This window comes from Pipistrellus kuhlii, unplaced genomic scaffold, assembly GCF_014108245.1.
Source record: "Pipistrellus kuhlii isolate mPipKuh1 unplaced genomic scaffold, mPipKuh1.p scaffold_m20_p_38, whole genome shotgun sequence".
NCBI lineage: Eukaryota > Metazoa > Chordata > Mammalia > Chiroptera > Vespertilionidae > Pipistrellus > Pipistrellus kuhlii.
In genome coordinates, this window is record NW_023425538.1 from 2041005 (window position 1) to 2062727 (window position 21723).

Here is a 21723-nt window from a genome sequence, read left to right on the forward strand (position 1 = left end):
AGGATTCCCCACCCCACCCCATCTGGGGACTCTGTCTGCAGAGAGCAATGGCAGATTCTGAAGGGGGAAAGTTTCTCTCTGGAGTCAAGGTGGGAGGAGATTGGAGGGGGTTGTGTGTAAAATCACCCCTGATACTTACCTTAATTGTCTGTCTCCCTCCCCTCCTTATTTCTCTGAGTGTCTCAGACTATAAGAGAAGTATCACAAATGAAAGTTAATTTTCTAAAGTAAATTACAACTAGAACATTTTTACTTTAGAGAATTAACTTTCATTTGTAATGCTAACAACAAGAGACCCATGAAAAACACACATGGTGTCAAAACAAGCCAGAGGAAAATCATTTGGGCAAAAAGGATCCCAAATCAAATTTATAGAAAACATTCCTCGCCGAAACCGGTTTGGCTCTGCGGACTGAAAGGTCCCAGGTTCGATTCCGGTCAAGGGCATGTACCTTGGTTGCAGGCACATCCCCAGTAGGGGGTGTGCAAGAGGCAGCTGATCGATGATTCTCTCTCATCGATGTTTCTAACTCTCTATCCTTCTCTCTTCCTCTCTGTAAAAAATCAATAAAATATATCTATATTTTTAAAAAGAAAACATTCCTTTACTAACTTTTGGTAGAGAATATTTTTGTATATTTTAAGAAAACAACTCCAAGACCATGTGGATTCCTGCAACAGAGAAGAATTGACAGGACTGCTCCAGCCATGAAGACAGAAGAGAAACAGTCCAGAGATGGAAGACGCTGACGATGCTTTACCATACTAGCAGACAGCAGCTATGCATTGCTGAAGGTTGCCCAAGACCAAACCAGAGAACGTTGGACCTGCATCACCACCATTTGTCCACCATCCAGAACTGAAATATTATTACTGACATGTATACATAAGGAACTTAGTTTGATATTGAAATTGGGACTCAAAAGAACTGTTGGCCCAGAAAGAAACTCACTACAGACTAATTCATTTGCTTCTCAGCATAACCATTATGGCTTGGCTCATTTTCGGTTCTTACAAGTGTATTTCTTGTAGCACATGATCTCATACATCTAGGGGAAATAATGAGCAACATAATTTGATGAACAAAAACAGACCTGGAGATAGGGAAGCATCGATCAGACTGTCAAACCTCAGAGGGAAGGCAGGGGGGTGGGGTGTGGGAGACAGGGGGAGAGATCAACCAAAGGACTTGCATACATGCATATAAGCCTGATCGGTGGTCACGGAAAACAGGGGGGTGGGGAGGGATTTGAGATGGGAATTGGGGGATAATGACAATCATGTGATACCATAATCAATAAAGAATTTTTTTTTAAAAAAGAGAGAAGTATCTGACATAGATTTTGACATCTTGGTTTACAATAGCTGCTTTCTCCTTAAGAATCTCAGAAGTCCCCTCCCTTTTTCCCTTGGCAACTCAGATGACCTCTCTACTCATCCCCAGACTCTTCAGGGACCCAGGCACCCCTCTCCCCAAAGCTCTCACCCCTTGTAGGTCCCCCCCCCCCCCCCCTGCACCTACCCTTTCCTATTTCTCAACAGCTCTGGCTTTTATCCAGTCTCCTATTTACTCACTTCATTTTCCTGGTTGACTTTGGGTCCCTGGTTGACTCTGAGCCTTTATCTCTCCCTCTGGGAACCTGCCTGGGTGGGGGGTGTCAGAGCCCCACCCACCCTGGCTGCACAGAGGCCCAGGTCTTGATGATAAAAGAGGAGGAGTCCTGGGAGCAGCAGCTGCTGGGTGTTGTGTGAGAGGACACCCAAGCTTTGCAGCTGTTGTTTCCATGGGACACTCCCCAGCAAACAATGAGTCCTAGGTCAGGAGGATGGGAGCAGGGCATGGGTCAGGCCAGGCCCCAGGAGGAACAGACTCCACCAGAGAAAGCCCACACCACCTTTCAGTGGTCTCTTTTCTCTGTGTGCAACCTATACTCATTTCCCAGCCTAGGCAGGTTCTGAAGTGATAAAGAGCACTCACAATCCATTCAATCAGTCCTCTTTCAGAACCAGAAAACAATTCTCCAGGAAGTGGAACCTGGTGTTTGTGTGGAACCAGGAAACAGAGGCCTCTGTCTCTCTTTGCACACAGCTCCAGAGGTGCCTGTCTCCCACCGACAGACTTTGAGAGTTTGCAGAGCACCCCCTGGGAGAAAAATAATCCCAGTGAAGTTAGTTTTGAAGTTCCCATTTCATAGGAGGCCCTTGGACTGGGGGTGGAGGTATTGCGTCTCACTGCAAAGGCCTGGTAAGGTGTTCAGATACCTCCCCATCACACACACTCCGGTAGTGGTGCCTGGAAACAGCATGTGGGTGGCTGGGGACCAGGCATCAGCTAATAGAAACTGGGTAGCAGCCAGGACCCGGGTGCAGGTCCTTTGCTATTGTACCTGGCAGAGGCCAAAAAAACATCTGCAGGCAGCTTCTGGTCAGCAAACAAGATCAAATACCATCTTCCACCCAGCTCCCAACCCCCTGGGGACCAGGGTCTGAGCATCCTGCTCCCCAGCTGTTTCCCTCAGGACCACCACCCTTCTAAGATTGAAGTTCCCAGCAGGCTCTCAGGGCACAGCCACCAGCTGTTCTCATATCCTCAGGCCCCAGGCATCCAGGCTTCCCTCCACCCTTCACAGGCCTTCAGGATCCCCATTCCACCTGGCCCTGGGATCAGGAGCCTCCTCCCGGAAGTTGGAACCATCTGCCTGGCAGGTGGCGCAGGGTGTGGCCTAAGGAGCCCAGAAATTCCACTATATAGCCCAGCCCAGGAGCTAACCCTGAAGCTCCAGGGACCTGCAGGTGAGAGAGGCTGGGTTTCCTTTGGCAATAGGACATTAGGTCTCCTCCTCTTGCCCCTGACCTTAGGCTTCTCCACCCCATTCCTAGACTCAATGGACAACCAATTCCCTATTCTTGCCCCTGTCCTGCCCTCCCCACCCCATCCCCAGACCAACTGGACATCCGACTAACCCTATACACACTGGCCCTTGGATCCAGCCCACTCAAGTCTTCCTGCTGTCCAGGTGGCCATTGTCCTGAGCCTGGGCCCTTCTGTTCTTTCTGAGATGGCCTCCATTAGGAGTGACAGACCAGCTTCCTATGACTTCCCTCTTTTTCCTCACTGCAGACATGGGTTTCCTGCGGAGCTGGTGGACACTCTGGGCTGGAGCAACCCTCCTGTGGGGTAAGTAAGACCAAGATTCCATCCCTGTTCTTGTTCCAGTTTGATCCTTGTTCTTGTTCTTGACTCTGCCTGCCTAAGTAAGCACCCTCCATTTGTGTCCTCTACACAAATCCATTTCCCAGTGTCACCCTAGGCTAGCTGCAATGGGAGAGAGGGCCCTTGGGCTTTGCAGAACTGTGATAGAATTGAGGTGAATACTGTAGTCCCCAATTCAAGATGCAAGAACAACCACTCCCTTGATTTTCTGCAGCTAAAGTTTAGAGCCTAACAATTATTCTGCTGAGTTAATGGAGAATTTCACTAAAGTCATTCTTGGCAGACTTGGTGCCCAGTTCTCCAGGGTCCAGGACTGGAGTCTTAAGTAAACCAAAGGAATGGGGAGAGGATGGGACACCAAGATGGGACACCTGATTCCTTGGCCCCATGGACACCAGGATACCCTTCAAGGGCCCCCGCGTTCAGCAGGCACTTCTATAACCTCACAGTCTTCCCAAGACCCCATAGATCCCTCCTCTCCCTCTTCTCTCTCTATTCTCTCCTCCTTCTCCTTCTCTTTCTCCTTCTCCTTCTCCTTCTCCTCCTCTCCTCTCCTTCTCGCCGTGCTCCTGCTCCTCGCTCGTCGCCGCCTCCTCCTCATCCTCTCCCCTCTTCTCCTCTCCTTCTTTCCCTCTCCTCCTCCTCCTTCCTCCTCCTCCTCCTCCTCCCCCTCTCCTCCTCCTCCTCTTTCTTCTTCTCTTCTTCTTCTTTTCTTTGCTTCTTCTTCTTCTTCTTCTCTCTCTTCTTCTTCTTCTCTCCCCTTCTCTCTCTCTCTCTCTCTCTCTCTCTCTCTCTCTCTCTCTCTCTCTCTCTCTCTCTCTCTCCCTCCCTCCCTCCCTCCCTCTCCCTCCCTCCCTCCCTTCCTCCTTCCCTCCTGGAGAATCTTCTTCTTTTTGGGGGTGTTGAGAAAAGTACCAAATGCTCTCTATTTCTTGGAGACATTTTACTCACACTCCATAACTCCTTTCTTCCCTTTACCCACTTCACACTCACCACCCCACCTCCAGTTCTATCATTACAAACTGGCAACTGAATCTAGCCACTTTGGGCCCCATAGTGCTTAAAAACAATTTTGGGTTGGAGATTTAACATGGAAATTCAGAAAGCCAGTTTCTCGCAAAAAAAAGAAAAAAGTAAAATCTGGCATAAAAAAGGGAAAAAGAGCCAATAAGCTGTCAAAATAACAACAGGCTAAAGCTAGTAGCAACACCCCACTTTTGATGTATCTGAATGCTCTGCTGCACAATCACCACCCAAACTGTTTCTCACGTTTACATTACTTGCCTCACACTTGAATTTGAGATCTCTGTCCAAATTCAGGCTTCTGGGAGACAAAGTCAGAAAGGCTGGTAGGTAAATGCTGCAAGAAAAAGGAGAAAGGGAAGAGAAAAGAGGGGGAAAAGCTCAAGTTAATATTTAACAGGTTATCCAGGCACAGGGCTAGAGGTTATTTCTCTGACGGATAAGTAGACCCATAAGTGCATTTTTTCACCCCAGGGTTGACCCAGGAGGCCTCAGTGGACCCCAGTGATGCTGGAGGGCAGGAATTCCTCACAGCCTTCCTGCAGAACTACCAGTCCGGGTACGTCAAAGGCAAGCTCCACCTCCTCCTCACCAGTCTGTCGGACAGCCTTGCTTCAGTTGCCATCCTCAGCCAGGCAGATGGCACCTCGCAGGATGTCACAGTGAAGCCTGGGCAGTCGGTCATGGTCAACATCAGCACCAAGGCTGAGATGATCGGCAGCAATCTCTTCCAGCATGCGGTATTGATCCACTCTGACCGCAACATCTCTGTGCAGGCCATAAACACTAAGCCCTACACGGAGGAGCTGACACTGCTGCGGCCCATCGGCGCCCTGGGAACAAAGTACTTTGTGTTCACACCCCCTAGTGCCTCGGCTAAGAATGTCAAGGAGTTTGCCGTGGTGGCTGGTGCAAAGGGTGCCAAGATCAGTGTGCAGCTGAAAGGGGCAGTGACATTCATGGGCAACTTCTACCCAGGGGGCAGTGTCCTAACTGTGAATCTCAAGCCCTACGAAGTGGCCCAGGTACAGAGCACGGCTGATCTCTCAGGATCAAAGGTCACAGCCAGTGACCCTGTGGTTGTGCTCTCTGGCCACAGCTGTGCCCAGAAACACACAAACTGCAACCATGTGTTGGAGCAGCTGATACCCACGTCTGCCTGGGGCACCCACTATGTGGTGCCCCCTCTGGCCTCCCAGACCCGCTTTGATCTGGTCTATGCTGTGGCCAGTCAGCCCACGAAGCTGACCTACAACCACGGGAATGTCATGGGCTCCAGGGGACTCCAGGAGGGTGATGTGATTGAGTTTGAGGTCCGGCCAAACTGGCCACTCTTCCTATCTGCAGATGTGGGCATTCAAGTCCTATTGTTTGGCGCGGGTGGCACAAGGGAGAAAGTGACCTATGACCCCTACTTGGTCCTGATCCCAGATGTGGAGGCCTACTGCCCTGCCTATGTGGTCAATAACTTCCCAGGCTCTAAAGGTGTGGCTCTCGTGATGGCACAGACGAAGGATGCTGACAAGCTGACCATCGATGGACACAGGCTGGGGCCTGGGCTCACCTGGGTAACGGTTCCAGGCAGCGAGTTCTCATATGCTGAAGTGGACTTCAGCGGTGCTAACATGATCCACATGGCCATGGCCAATGCCAGCTTCGGGCTGCTCACCTTTTGGCTGAGCCAGTCCGGGGGCTACGGGACAGCCGCTGCCTGCAGCCAGAGTGAGTGATGGGAAACGCCACCCTGTCCACCAGGTGTCTCCTTGTGGGCTCTCTTGCCTTTCCCCTTTTCTTACCCACCTGCTCTCCTGCTGTTCCCCCTACCACACACACGTACACACACACACACACACACACACACACACACACACTGCCATCCTCTCTGTCATCCTTCCTTTCCTTAAGGCTTCCCAGTCCCTCTCTATATCCCCACCCCCCAAGCAACTCCCTACTCTAAATGTTTAGCAGCAGGTGAGGTCCAGGGTCTCACACATGGGAAGAGATACCAGCACATGAAGCAGGGTCCTAGAAGCCCCCACGGTATCTGGCATTAGCCCTGGTCTGTTGCTTTTGAGGAGAAATTGGGGAATGGGTCTTAGGGGAGAGCCAATGTGTGTGAGAGAGGACTATTGGGAGGGGGGAGGGCAGGGACGGGTTAACAGCTTTTTACCAATTTGTTTGCAAATATTTTTATATTTTAGCAACTGATACACCACTATACCAGTTGCTAAATGATACTCTCCCACACTTGCTTTGGAATGTTTATGCCCAAACTTAGGAGACCTAAAAGTATAATAATGATGATGCCTCCCAGGCTGGGGTATTTCTCTCTCAACATGCCAGGTGCCTCACAGGACCTGCCCTAAATGGAACCTCAGGCTCAGCACATCGAGAGCTGCTTCCAGGCAGGGCAGCACTCGATGGCACAGATGGGAGAGCCAGGTTTCTGGGGTTCAAATACCACCTCTGCTTGTGTGACCTGGGGCATATGACTTCACCTCTGGGGGCCTCAGTTTCCACTTCTGTGAAATGGGGATAGTAACAGCACCCCCTTCACGGGTGTAATTTGTAAACTTTTGTAAAGCACTTTGGGAGTACCTGGCAAGCGAGTAGGGCTGCGATTATGAGTAGACAGAAGGCAAGAGCTTCTGAAGACAGGAAGCAGAGGAGCAGAAACTGTTTCTCCTTATTTGGAACCTCTAACCCCTTAAGCTAGGACCCTAGACACTGGGGTTCCCAATACTGCCAAAAATGCCCCTCCCTCTGCCCCTCCATGGCATAAACCACTCGATCTCAAAGGGCCACTTTGGGCTTCCATAGTAGAATGGCGAAGGGGTAGGCGATTAATTGTAACCTCTGGGGGCAGTTCCCAGCCCTCCTTGTTTTCGCTTATTTAAACCTGGCAGCACCCCTTCCCCAGAAATCCCTGTGAAGAAGGAATCATTGTCATCAATGTCACCAGTGAAGAAAGTGAGGAACAGAGTTTACCATTCCTTGTCCAGCTGATTGGTTGAGTCGGGATTCTGACCTGGATAGCCTGACCCCACTGTCATTCCCATTCTGTTGAACAGTCTCTGTCTTCCATCTTCTGCCTTAGTGAGTGACCTGAGTGAGAGGGTAGGAGAGGAGGAAACAGGGAGAGGAAATTAATGAATTAGGTCTGCCCTGACTGCTCCTGCCCGTCCTTTCCCGCTACCTTCCAGTTCTCTGGGCTGAGCTGTGTTAAACCAGAGAATCAAGAAACCTGGGCTCGGCTTAGGCCTGAGCAGCTCTCTCCCCGTGCGACTCCAGACCTCAGTTTCCCCACTTCTAAAATGGGTAGTTGTGAACACACTGCCCAAACCCCCTGCACGGGATTGCGCCAGGACTCCCAGCCACTGGACATTGCTAACTTCTCCCTGGCCGCCCCTCCTCCCTCCCAGCCCTGCTGCTCGCGGAGAAGACCTCTTGCGAAGACGTGCAGTGCGCTCCCTCGCAGCTCTGCCAGATGGTGGACGGGCATCCCAAGTGCATGCCAGGCTCCGTGGCCGTCTGCCGAGCCCAGGGTGACCCCCATTACACCACCTTCGATGGCCGCCGCTATGACATGATGGGCACGTGCACGTACATGATGGTGGAGCTGAACAGCGAAGACCAGACCCTGCCGGCCTTCAGCGTGGAGGCCAAGAATGAGCACCGCGGCAGCCGCAGGGTCTCCTACGTGGGCTTCGTCACCGTGCAGGCCTACAGCCACTCCGTGTCGCTGGCCCGCGGGGAAGTTGGTTTCGCCCGGGTAAGGAATCCTGCCTCTTCAGGTTATAATGCCCATCAGTTAGAAGGAGGAGCAAAGCCTGTGTGTGTGTGTAGGGGGGGGGGGGGGGGGCCGGGGGCGGGGGGGGGGGGGTTAATCCTAGTGGAGGGTATAAGAAGTGGGCCCAGGGTGTGGGGGTTGGGAAGGAGGGATTTGAAAATCGGTGGCAGAATCTTAAACTCCTTTTGTCCAGCAATGTACTTCTAAAATTTTTTAAGGATGCTCAGAGATACGGTTAGGGGGAAAAGTTTATGCCAATGTGGTTTGTAAGAGCAATCAACAACAATAATGGTAGGGAAAAAAGAAAACAAAATGTCCCCAAATGGGGAATTTCTTAAGTGGCCAAACACTAACTTTAGTGAGCACTATGTGCCAGATTAGTTTGCATTTTCCAGGTTTTAATGCACTTACTATTCACAGTTTGTAAGGTAGGCACTATTATTATTATTTTTTTAAAAAAATATATTTTATTGATTTTGTACAGAGAGGAAGGGAGAGAGATAGAGTTAGAAACATCGATGAGAGTCATCGATCAGCTGCCTCTTGTACACCCCCTACTGGGGATATGCCCGCAACCAAGGTACATGCCCTTGACCATCAAACCTGGGACCCTTCAGTCCCCAAGCCGACGCTCTATCCATTGAGCCAAACCGGTCTCAGGGGCACTATTATTATTATCAATGCTTTTAGATGAGGAAACTGAGGTCCAGAGAGATGTGTGACTTCCGATGGTCTTAGACTCTAAGACTCTTAGAGCTATAGGCGATGGAGCTGGGAACACAGGTAGGCTGGCTCACAGGTCCCTATTTTTAACTTCTAGTCCTTTTGCCTCTGGTAAATACAATACAATAACACCCTACGGCAATTATTTATTTCTCTCTACCATGTTATTATGAAAATGTTCAAACATCTGAAAAGTTAAAATCACTGTGCAGTGAACACTCGTATGCCAATTATCTAGATCAGGGGTAGGGAATGTCTGGTTGGAGGGCCATAAAAGGCCCCTGAAATCATTCGGTCTGGCCCTGCCAAGGCATTGGCCAAATATAGCAGGCTAACTTTTAAGTTGATAATTTTGTATGGCTTAAGAGTGATGTTATAAATATCTAAATGGCCCTCTGCAGAAAAAAGTTTCCCCTGATCTTGACTAAACATTTCAGTCTTCCTGATTTATCACACATGTATCATCTGCTCATCTCTCTGTCCATTCAACAAACCATCTTATTTTTTATGCACTTCAAAGTAAGTTCCAGACACCAGTATATTTCACCCCCAAAGACTTCAACATCCATATCATAACTGGAATATATTATTTTTACACTTCTTATTGCTTACGTTTGAAATTAAATTTATACATAATAAAAGCCACACATTTGAAGTGAACAGTTCACTGAGTTTTGGCAAATGTGCAACCCAAACCTGCATTAATTCATCACTCTGGAGCATTTCCTTATGCCCCTTCCCAAACAAATCCCCGCCCACCCTAAATGCAATCACAGTTTGGGGTTTTTCCTCCATAGATTAGTTTCGTCTGTTCAAGAACTTCATATTAATGGAATCATCCAGTCTCAACATAATAATGTGAGGTTCTCCCATGTTACTGCAATTAACTTTAAAAAATATATATTTTAAATATATTGCTAATGATTTTTTCACAGGGAGGAAGAGAGAGGGATAGAGAAACATCAATGAGAGAGAATCATCCATCAGCTGCCTCTTGCACACCCCTTTCTGGGGATGTGCCCGCAACCAAGGCACATGCCCTTGACCAGAATCGAACCCGGGACCTTTCAGTCTGCAGGCTGACATTCTATCCACTGAGCCAAAAACGGTTTCGGCTGCAATTAACTTTTTAAAAGATAAAGCCTTTGTATAGCTCAAAACAGAGAAACAGCATGTTGTGAGAGGGCTTGCTTTCAGCCTGTCTTCATCTGATCCTCTCCCACTCCCCACAGGTAACACTTTACTCATTCCTTAGGTGTCCATCTAGGGTTTCTTTATGCCAATACAAACACCCATTCTTACCTCTCCCCTGTCTTAGAAGAGTGTGCTGTACTGTGCTCTGCTCTGCACTTCGCTTTTTGCACTGAACCATCCATTCTGTTTCCATGCCGGTGGATAGAGAGCCTTTCCTTCCTTTCTTACAGCTGCACCCTTCTCCATTGCATGGGTACATTATAGTTCATTGAACTCAGTCCCCTGTGGATGGACACTTTGCTCTTGATGGCAAATGGTACTGCAGTGAATATTCTCAGCCCTCCCTCATTTTATGAGTGTGCAGGTGGATCTGAGAGATTAACATCCAGGTGGATTAAGGTTGGTGTTCTTGAGATCTAAGGGGATTGAGCACAAGCTAAGGGGAGCTTCAAATCCCTTGAAATTATATAGAATTTTGCACATGTGCAAAATTCAGGAAGAGGGTCCGTTGCTTTTGTCAGTGACCTGGCACAGGTGTAAAGCTCTTGGTAGAATCATGGCAGGATGTCCACAAGATGTTAGAACAAAGGAATTCATGAAATGATGATGTTAGCATGGTCTCATTTATGTTTTTAGAAAAAGATAAATGTATTTAAAGGTAGAAGACAAAAATATTTCAGGATTTATAAATGCTGTGTGTGTGTCTACAGCAATATGGGTGATTTGTCTTTTGTGTTTTGCTCAGACACATTTGGGAAGTTTTCTGTAATGGACAAATATTAGTTGTATTATTTTAAAAAGGAGATCACTGATCTTGCAGAGCAATAGATTTGAACAGTGACCCCTGGACTGAGAGCCTATATGTGTGAAGCCCCAGGCTGTCTTAGTCACTGCTATGTCCATAGCACTTCCTATCACAGACCTGGACACACAGTAGGACTCTTAGAGGCTTTGCTGATTAACTGAATGAATGAATGAATGAATGAATGTTTTATCATATCTTCAGACCACCAATCATGCTATTCCTTCTGCCTGTTACTCCATTTTTACACCTCCTACTCTTGTCTAAGATGAGAATATATGGAGAAAGCATATGAAAGAGATGCTCAGGAAGAGGAAATGTGTCCAAAGGACAGAGGGACATACTCCTATCTTCTGGCAGACCCTTTCCACTGGGACATTTCCAAAGGAATACTCTTCCTAATCCCTATGTCCATGGCTCTCTCTTACTAATCTTTTACAGCTCAGCTCAGCTGTCACTTCCTCCAGGAAGCCTCCCCTGACCTGCAAGGTTGGGTTTGGCCCTTTTCTAAGTTCCCACAGCCTCTTGTGCCTCCACCCCAGGCCTGCCTGTTCTTACCTTTCTAGTGAAAGGGCTATCTTTACCATGAGAGTAGGGGCAGTTGTCTTGGTCATCGCTGGATCTCCATGATTTCCATGCACAGACTAGGCAGAGTGAGTGCCCAGTGAGTGTTTATTTGACACAGTGGTGCCCTCATTCACTCACTGAGTGCCTGCTGTTCTGCCAGGCACTGCTCTAGGCACTGGGAATGAAGTAGGGATCAAAGCAGACAATGATCCCTGTCTTTGTGGACACCTGGCAGTCTATGGAGTTAGACAGATGATATGTGCAAATGATATATTAGAAGGTTAGAAACTATGAGAACAAACTAGAGCAGGAAAGAGTAGCCATATAAAATAGGATGGTTAAGGATGGCCTTGTTGAGATGGCGACATTTGAGGAAAGCTTTTGTAAGAGGTGGGGAAATGAGCATATAGGGGAAGAACATTTCATTCCACAGGGATAGCAACAGCAAAGATCCTGAGGTTGATTGGTGGCAGTAACAGGAGGGGGGAATCCCACTGCAAGCTGGGGCAGGGAAGCCAGTAGGAGGAGATGAGGGTCTGAAGGCAGGACCACATAATGTGACCACTCCCCTCCCTCCTCATCCTTCTGCAGATCGACAACCAGCGCTCACGCCTGCCTGCTTCCCTGGCCGAGGGTCGCTTTCGTGTGTACCAGAGTGGGACTCGGGCCATAGTGGAGCTGGACTTCGGGCTGATGGTCTCCTACGACTGGGACTGCCAGCTGGCACTGAGCCTGCCCACACGCTTCCAAGGCCAGGTGCACGGACTGTGTGGCAACTATAACGGCAATGCCACTGATGACTTCCTCACACCTTTTGGGGATCAGGCGCCTAATGTTGCGGAGTTTGCCGATAGCTGGAGGCTGGATGACGGGGACTATTTGTGTGAGGACACCTGCCAAGGCAACTGCCCCTCTTGTACCCCAGGCCAGGCCCAGCACTATGAGGGCGACCGTCTCTGCGGCATGCTGACCAAGCCTAACGGCCCCTTTGCCGCCTGCCATGATACCCTGAGCCCCTTGCCCTTCCTGAAGGAGTGTGTGTACGACCTGTGTGTGCTCAATGGGGACCGCTCCAGCCTGTGCCGTAGCCTCAGCGTCTATGCCCAGGCCTGTCTGGAGCTTGGCGTCTCTATCAAGGACTGGAGGTCACCAGCCAACTGCCGTGAGTGATGTCCTGGTTGGGGCTGGGAACACATGGAGAGAGGCAGGGGACTCCTTACATCTGCTCAACACCAGAACACTTCATGTGGTTCAGCCTGGAGCTGGGTCATGTCAGGGACATGGAGATGGCCAAGATGGCCAGGCTGTGTCCACAGTGAGCCTAAGGTTGAGGCAGACATATCACTTGACAGTGACAGTTCAGATGATCATGGCTAAGTTGGGGAGGCATAGACAGAATGGTCAGGGCAAGGATGGGGGAAGTCCAAGGAGTCTATGGGAGACTAGAAAAGCTTTCAGACTCAGTCTGGGAGATTAAGGAGGATTTATTAGAGAAAAGGATGCCCAATCAACAACTCATAGGAGGACTAGGAACTAGCTAGGAAAAGGAGAGCAGGAAGAGAGTTCCAGGCTGAAGGAAGAGCACATGCTAAGCTTGGCATGAGAAGTCATCCTCGGACTCCCGAAGCAGAAATGTGAGCACTTCTTTATAGCCCTTCCATGACTCCTCAATGTCCTCTGGATGAAGTCCAAGCTCCTTAGTCAGGTGTCCACCCCCTTAATCATCCTTTCACTCATTTCTGCATCCATTCATCAAGCATTCCCCAAGTCCTTATCTGTCCCCATCTCCAAGCTGGTGATGTACACCCACCTGCCCCTGCCCCTATGAGGTTCTCAGAGAAATGTTCAGAAGGCAGAAAGGCTAGAAGGAAGAGAGGAAGAGGCATCCTATCCCAGGCCCATCCTATCCTACTCTGGAGGAGGAGTAAGTCTGAAGGAGATACTGGGGCTGTTTGGGGTTTGTCTTGGTCATTGTGTGTCCTTACTGCCCAGTTCTCAGTCCCCTCTGCAGAGTTCCCTAATGCCTAGTGCAGAAGAGGAACCAGGGAGTTCACTCATCCACTGGGCAGGGCCCTTTCCTTGGTGCTGAGGATTCAGCTGTGATTGGGCAGACCTGGTCCTGCTCTCACAGAACTTATGTCCTATCAGGAAGACAGCCAGTAAGCAATAAACCGTGGAGTATCTCCAGAGAGCAAAAGGAATAAAGTTTATGTAATAAGAGCAAATGGGAGGGTCATGAAGAAGGTACTTAGGGAACAACTTTCTGAGGAGGTGACATTGGGGCAGAGACTAAGGATAAGACAACAGAGACAGCTAAGTAATATCAATGATGCTTATGGGATGATCTACACAGATGGACTCATGTACTCCTCACAACAGCCTGTGAGGTCGGTGCTATTATTATCCCATTTTACTGAGGGGGAAACTGAGACACAGGGCAGTGGGAATCATTTGCTCATGACCACACAGCTAAGAAGGGAGAGCCAGGATTTGAACCCAGCCCATCTGAACTTCAGTAGCCTTCTCTTAATAACATGCTGTATTGCCTTCCAAGGAAGGTCCAACCCAGTCATAGGGGCCTGAGCCGTGAGGATCTGTGAGGAGGCCACTGTGGCTAGGCAGAGTGAGCCAGAGAGAGGATGAGAGGAGAAAATAAGAGGTGAGGAGGGCAGATGCTGTGAGGCCTTGTGGGCCACCAGGACTCTGGCCTTCACTCTGAACAAGACAGAGCCACACATGGGCTCTGAGCAGGAGACGGATGTCCTCTGACTCAGGTGTTCACAGGGTCCCTGTGGCTGCCTGTGAAGGACAGACTGTGGGGCATAGTGGGGGCAGAAGGGATCCAGCAGGAGGCTGTTGGAGTGGGTAGGAGAGGGTGAGGACGGTGATGATAGGAGAAGGGGGCAGACTCTGGGTAGGCTTTGAATATGGAACTCACAGGATTTGCTGACCGGTTGGTTGTCCAGGGAATGAAGGGAGGAGGGGTCAACTCTGTCTCTGAGGTTTGAGGCCTGAGCACCTGAAGGATGGGGAGTGCTGGGGGAGGATCAGGGCTCTTTGGGAGGGAAGTCCTGGGACTTTCCAGACTGAGAGGAGAGTCACTCCAGGACCCCACTGTGTTAACCTGACCCCTTAACCCTGTCTCCCCACAGCCCTGAGCTGCCCTGCCAACAGTCGCTACGAGCCCTGTGGCCCCGCCTGTCCCGCCTCCTGCAACCCCACTGCTGCTCCCGCCAACTGCTCGGGGCGCCCATGCGTGGAGGGCTGCGCATGCCTCCCGGGCTTCGTGGCCAGCGGCGGCGCGTGTGTGGCGGCCTCGTCCTGCGGCTGCATCTACCAGGGCCGCCCGCTGGCTCCCGGCCAGCAGGTGTGGGCGGACGATCGGTGCAGGCGGCGCTGCACCTGCAACGGCGCCACCCGGGAGGTGAGCTGCAGCGACACGCAGGGCTGTCCCGCCGGCGAGCGCTGCCGCATCCAGAACGGCCTCCTGGGTTGCTATCCCGACCGCTTCGGGAGCTGCCAGGCGTCGGGGGACCCACACTACGTGAGCTTCGATGGCCGACGCTTTGACTTCATGGGCACCTGCACCTACCTGCTGGCGGGCTCGTGCGGCCAGAACCCAGCTCTGCCCGCCTTTCGGGTGCTGGTGGAAAATGAGCATCGGGGTAGCCAGATGGTTAGCTACACGCGTGCCGTACGCCTGGAGGCCCACGGCGTGAAGGTGGAGGTGCGCCGGGAGCACCCCGGGCAAGTGCTGGTGAGCATCAAGCACCCAGGGCCCCGTGGAAGTGGAGGTGGAGGTGGAGGTGGAGGTGGAGGTGAAAGTGGAGGTGGAGGTGGAGGTGGAGGGGCCAGCATTTCTCCCCAAAAGGGTGGGGCTGTCAGGAGGCCTGTGGTCAGTGATGAAAGCCAGGGTCCCCACACAGGCGCTGCGGCCTCTCCCTGACTATGACGGGCTCTCCCGGCCTTAGTTTTGTCCGCTGTCAAATGAGAGAATAAGAAGGTGCCTCAAGTGGAAGCCGCTTCACAAGGTGGTTGTGAGAACTTGCCCAGTTAATATTAGTAGAGTGTTGAAAAGACCCTTGAGGTCCAGCAGATGTTCAGAACATGTTAACTTAATATTGTGTTGACATGAACCCTCCAGAGTTATAGATTTATGCATTTTACGGTTGGTTTTCAGAGGGTAAGGTGACCAGTAAGAGGTCGGGAACTAGAGGAGTGTGCATTAGGGGGGTGCGGCGGGGGGAGCCCAAAGAGCAGCATGGTTCTAGGCAGAGGGCTCTCAGACGGTCCACCTCCCCGCAGAAGTCAAGATAAAAGCCCAGAGGTGGGTTGTGGTAAGATTCACAACAATAGCTGATAATTATTATCCAGAAGGTTGGGACAATGGCCCAGGCTTTCAGGGGGAAGATGAGTGGGAAATGGAAAACCAAGGGAATTTTCCATGTGCCAGGCACTGTGCCAAACACTTGACATGCCTTAATTCTTTTAAATATATATATATATATATATATATATATATATATATATATATATATATTTGATTTTTCACAGAGAGGAAGGGAGAGGGATAGAGAGCTAGAAACATCGATGAGAGAGATACATCGACCAGCTGCCTCTTGCACAACCCCCACCAGGGATGTGCCCGCAACCAATGTACATGCCCTGGACCAGAATCGAACCTAGGACCTTTCAGTCCGCAGACCGACACTCTATCCACTGAGCCAAACCGGTTTCGGCGACATACTCTTAATCCTGTAAATCCAATGATGTTGGAGTAAAGGAAATTCTGCCCATAAAGCCTAGTGTTTGACATAGAGAAGCCCCTGGATAAGCGGAAGACACAAATGCCAATATTTATGTTCTCACCTCTCTGAAATGACATTTAAGTGGAGGCTTGGATAATAATAGCCATGTATTCTTTTTTTAAAATATATTTTTATTGCCAAAACCGGTTTGGCTCAGTGGATAGAGCATCTGCCTGTGGACTGAAAGGTCCCAGGTTCGATTCCGGTGAAGGGCATGTACCTTGGTTGTGGGCACATCCCCAGTAGCGGGTGTGCAAGAGGCAGCTGATCAATGTTTCTCTCTCATCGATGTTTCTAACTCTCTTCCTCTCTGTAAAAAAAAAAATCAGTAAAATAAAAAATATTTTTATTGATTTTTTTTTTTTATAGAGAAGAAGAGAGAGGGATAGAGAGTTAGAAATATCAATGAGAGAGAATCATTGATTAGCTGCCTCCTGCACACCCCCTACTGGGATGTGCCCGCAACCAAGGTACATGCCCTTGACTGGAATCGAATCTGGGACCCCTCAGTCCGCAGACCGATGCTCTATCCACTGAGCCAAACCGGTTACCGGTTTTGGCTTGCCATATATTCTTGATTCTGTGTGTTAAATGCTTGACCTACAGTAACTCAATGAATTTCTACAACAACGTTGTGAAACAGCTAATCTTGCTAGATGAGGAAACTGAGGCATGGAGAGGTTAAGTGACTACTTACTCAAGGGTACAATGAGTGGCAGAGCCACTCCATACTCTCAAACACTACCTTCTGTTGCCTCTCTTGAAGAAAGAGATGGAACAGGCAGGGAGTGGATGGAAAGGGGTTCTGCTAGAAAGAACAGCAAGTGCAAAGACTTTGAGGGAAGAATAAACATGAGAGGTAGAGGAAAATCATGGAGGCCAGTGGGGCTAGGAGAGAGAGAGAAAGGGGGGAATGAGGCAGGGGATAATGGAGGGGACTGCTATGATGGAGGCATTTGATTTAAACTAAAAACTAAAAGACGAGGAAGAGACCCAGGTAAAAAGTAGTTATTGCTAGGCAAGGGGAAGATAGGTGCAAAAGCTGAGGCCGGACTGAACTTGAAGCATGTAGAACAGTCTGGGGCCAAGGAGGTTGCCCTGAGAGAGTGAGATCAGGAAGATGGAGTACAGACAGTGGGGACAAGCAGGGCCTGGTGGGTAGACGGGTTCTATTTTAAGCTGAGAGGTGGAAGAAACCAGGCAAAGAATAGGGATGAGGAAGAGGGTAGAAATGTGGCAGCGAAGGGTACAGCAAGTGCAAAAGGCCTTGTGGCTGGGCTGAGCTGGTTGAGTTCAGGGAAATGTCAAAATGCCTGCATGACTGAAGTTTCCGGGGTGGAAAATGGAATCATTAAATTGAAGAGTCTTGGGGCTCAGATCATCTACCGTGTTTCCCCGAAAATAAGACATCCTCCGAAAATAAGACCTAGCGCATGGAAAGATAAGACATCCCCTGAAAATAAGACCTAGTGCAACTTTGGGAGAAAAAATTAATATAAGACACTGTCTTATTTTCGGGGAAACAGGGTAGGCCTTTTTAGGCCATGGTAAAGGGTTTGGAGCAAAGCTGACACCTAAAAGGTGAAGTAGAGGTGGCCAGGTGAAGAGTGATGGGTGGTATTCTAGGAAGAGGGCAAAGCAAGTGCAAAGGCCCTGAGGTGGGAATGCACTTGATACGTTCAGGGAGACATCAAGGAGGCTAAGCGAGTGATGTGTGCACAAAGGTGGAGAGAGCCAAGGTTAAGCAGCACCTTCTAGAGTAGGGACTTGGATTTAAGCCAAGTACCGAAGGATGAGGGGAAAGCAGCCAGGACAAAAGTACTAGCTGATGTTCCTGGCAAAGTGAAAAGGCCCTAAAGTTAGACTAAACTGGGAGAGTTAGAGGAATACCAAGAAAGCCAGTATGGCTGGAGCAGAATGAGTGAGGGGGAGGGTGTGAAGTGAGGTCAGGGAGGTCATGGGGAGACAGAGTTAGGGACTTGGATTTAAGTTGGTGCTTGAAGTGTGAGGAGAGTGAAAGGTGTGCTAGGCAGAGGGAACAGCAAGTGCAAAGGCTCTGAGGTGGGACCAGGCATAACGTGCTCAAGGGAATAGCAAGAAGCTGAGACTCGCTGGAGCTGATGGAGTGAGGGCTGGTCTTCAGGGTCATGAATACACCGTGACCCCGTGGCTCTTCTGCCTCTCTACCCAGGTGGATGGCATCCTTCAGTACCTGCCCTTCCAGGCAGCAGAGGGGCAGGTCCAGGTGTTCCGCCAGGGCCAAGATGCAGTCATACGCACTGACTTTGGCCTGACTATCACCTATGACTGGAATGCCCGTGTGATTGCCAAGGTGCCTGGAAGCTATGCTGGGGCCCTGTGTGGGCTCTGCGGGAACTTCAATGGGAACCCAGGTGACGATCTCGCTCTGCGGGGTGGGGGCCAAGCTGACAATGGGCTGGACTTTGGGAAGAGCTGGCAGGAGGAGACAAGGCCAGGTTGTGAAGCCACCAAGCCAGGTGACTGTCCCAAGCTGGATTCCCTGGTGGCCCAGCAGCTGCAGAGCAAGAAGGAGTGTGGGATCCTTGCTGACCCTGAAGGGCCCTTCCGGGAGTGCCACAGCAAGCTGGACCCGCAGGGTGCCATGCGCGACTGTGTCTACGACCTCTGCCTGCTACCAGGCCAGTCTGGGCCACTGTGTGATGCGTTAGCCGCCTATGCTGATGCGTGCCAGGCCGCTGGGGCCACTGTGCACCCCTGGAGGAGTGAGAAACTTTGCCGTGAGTACCAGTCGTGAAAACCGGGGTCTCAGTCTTGTGTGTATTCATTAATGCATAAATGCCATTAATTCATTTAATTCTTATAATAGCCATATGAGGTAGGAACTGTGGTTTTACCCATTTAACAGATAAGAATCTGAGGCTCAGAAAGGATGAGTTACATGCCCAGGATCGTAACAGCTAGGAAATCACAGATGCAATGAATATTTGTAAGATGACTGGCTACGTCTGGTGGCCCTGGGTCTGGTTGCCATGTGGCAGTTGTCATTCAGAGACGAGCAGTGGTCCTGCCTTTAGAAGGAGCCCGGTTCCCTCTTCAGTTCTACTTGGTCTCCATCTGGTCTACTTCACTTACGTACAGCATCTGCCTAGCCCTTTGGGTAGTCAGTTTGAGACCCTTGCAGCCGATGTGGCTGCAGGAATGGTCTTCACACATTTTTGCTTACCTATAATTATTACCTATAAGAGAAGTTCACAGAGCCATGCATTCCTTCACCTGGTTTTTACATTTTTAAAAATATATATATTTTATTGATATTTTACAGAGAGGAAGGGAGAGAGATGGAGAGCTAGAAAGGTCGATGAGAGAGACACATGGACCAGCTGCCTCTTGCACAACCCCCACTGGGGATGTGCCCGCAACCAATGTACATGCCCCTGACCAGAATCAAACCTGGGACCCTCCAGTCCTCAGACCGATGCTCTACCATTGAACCAAACCGGTTTTGGCTGGTTTTTACATTTTAAAATTTATTGTTGAAATATAAAACACATGTTTAAATATACATAAGTGTATTATTTTCTTTAAAATTATTACTCCTACTATAGAATAAAGAAGCTAAGAGAACTGCATTCACAAATACACTGCAGAGATCACACATACACTCTTACTATATACATGCATACGTATGTTTAAAATATGTACCACATATGCACTTGTTACCAATTTGAATAAGGTCACTGAAAACATTACATATGATCCAAACCACAGTTAAGTAAGAAAAAAAATCCTAAATCCTAATTATCAGTATCAGATTAACTGTGATATAATCTGTTTCCCCAGGCCCCACTCAACAGAGGGAGTCTTTGCAGCTGAACTACTTATATGCAAATGTGTGTGTGTGTGTGTGTGTGTGTGTGTGTGTGTGTGAACAGTGTGTGCACATGCATGTGTGTCAGGAGGTCAACTGTGTCACTGGAGTCAGGGACTCTCAGTTCTGACAGTCACTTTCCCTGCAGCACTGAGCTGCCCGCCCCACAGTCACTACGAGCAGTGTTCCCGTGGCTGCCCGCTGTCCTGCGGAGACCTCCCAGTGCCCGGGGGCTGCGGCTCCGACTGCCACGAGGGCTGCGTGTGCGATGAGGGCTTTGCGCTCAGTGGTGAGTCCTGCGTGCCCCTGTCTTCCTGCGGCTGCTTGCACCAGGGCGTCTATCACCCTCCGGGCCAGACCTTCTATCCTGGACCGGGATGTGACTCTCTCTGCCACTGCCAGGAGGGCGGCCTGGTGTCCTGTAAGCCCTCCACCTGCGGCCCGCACGAGGCCTGCCAGCCATCTGGCGGCTTCCTGGGCTGCGTGGCTGTGGGCTCTGCCACCTGCCAGGCGTCAGGAGACCCTCACTACACCACCTTCGACGGCCGCCGGTACGATTTCATGGGCACCTGCGTGTACGTGCTGGCTCAGACGTGCGGGAACCGGCCCGGCCTGGACCAGTTTGCTGTCCTGCAGGAGAACGTGGAGTGGAACAATAGGAAAGTCAGTGTGACCCGGGTGGTCACTGTCCGGGTGGCTAACTTCACCCTGCAGCTGGAGCAGAATCAGTGGAAGGTCAAGGTGAGAGCAGGGGCGGGACCTGCAGGGGTGGGGGTCCAGGATGGAAGGTGATCTGAGGGTGGGAGACCCAGGGCTCAGAGTGGATGTGAGAGACATGGGGCTCCAAGGGAGGGCTTGCCCTTCAGAGCCCAGAGTGGGAGCCAAGGGACGTGAGACCTGTTTTCACGTGGCTCATTCTTCTCTCTCTCTGCCCTTTGACTATACCCCCCTCTGAATGTCTCTCCTACACTCTATTCCCATCCCCTCTATCTTCCCCTCCATCCTGGTCCTTGCCCCAGGCACTTCCCTAGCCTCCCAGCCCATGGCAGAACATGATTCAATCAGAGATTGGTAAAGTTCAAGGATGGGAAAGGGGTCAAGGACAGAGGACGACCCGTGGATAATTCCATCACTCCTCAATAGCCACAACCACAACAATAACAGAATTGTGGTTTCATACAGCTGACTCCAGACGTTGGCGGCTAAGCACTTCCTGCCCACAGTGTCATTTGATCCTCCCAGCAGTAGCTGGCGTGCCATGATTTGCTTTGTTTTTTTTGAGAGGAGGTTTCACCACTGGCCCAAAGGCTCCAACAAAAGCAGGACTTGAACCCAAGATGGTGTGCCAGGAGCCAGCATGCAGGGCCCTGGATGCTTTGGGGCTTCTCTGACCAGGAAGGATTTGGTCTCAAACGGCAATTGGCATTTCACTTATCCCAGAGGGTTTTCCCCAGAGACCCCACCACAATCAGGCACGTGGCTGCTGTACTAGGAGCAATATTGATGATGAGGATGCTGTGAATAGCCGACTATTCCATGTGCCCATGGATTTGATGTTTAAATACAGTCCCTGATATAAGCAAGCTCCTCGAATAGCACCTGGCATACTCTTGGCCCCAAATGCATGAGTTGTTGGTGTTGTTCTTTTTGCTTCACTGAATCCCTCAGCTTTGCCATGAGGTGGAAACTATTAATATTCCCACTATACAAATGAGGAAACTGAGGCAAGGAGGAAGGGGTAAGTCACTTGTC

General features: G+C 50.1%; 1 protein-coding gene across 2 annotated transcripts in view; it reads left to right on the forward strand.

The window, feature by feature from the left end:
• The first annotated feature begins 2722 nt into the window (after window positions 1-2722).
• LOC118702216 (Fc gamma binding protein) overlaps window positions 2723-21723 on the forward strand; it is a 39484-nt gene continuing 20483 nt past the window's right edge. For both annotated transcript variants that reach the window (XM_036407948.2, XM_036407949.2), the window contains exons 1-8: window positions 2723-2793; window positions 3122-3178; window positions 4712-5959; window positions 7660-8009; window positions 11905-12475; window positions 14466-15070; window positions 18313-18880; window positions 20120-20712. In XM_036407948.2, coding sequence (XP_036263841.1) covers window positions 3124-3178; window positions 4712-5959; window positions 7660-8009; window positions 11905-12475; window positions 14466-15070; window positions 18313-18880; window positions 20120-20712 — 3990 coding nt within the window. In that variant the 5' untranslated portion in view covers window positions 2723-2793; window positions 3122-3123. The remainder of the gene's footprint in view (window positions 2794-3121; window positions 3179-4711; window positions 5960-7659; window positions 8010-11904; window positions 12476-14465; window positions 15071-18312; window positions 18881-20119; window positions 20713-21723) is intronic.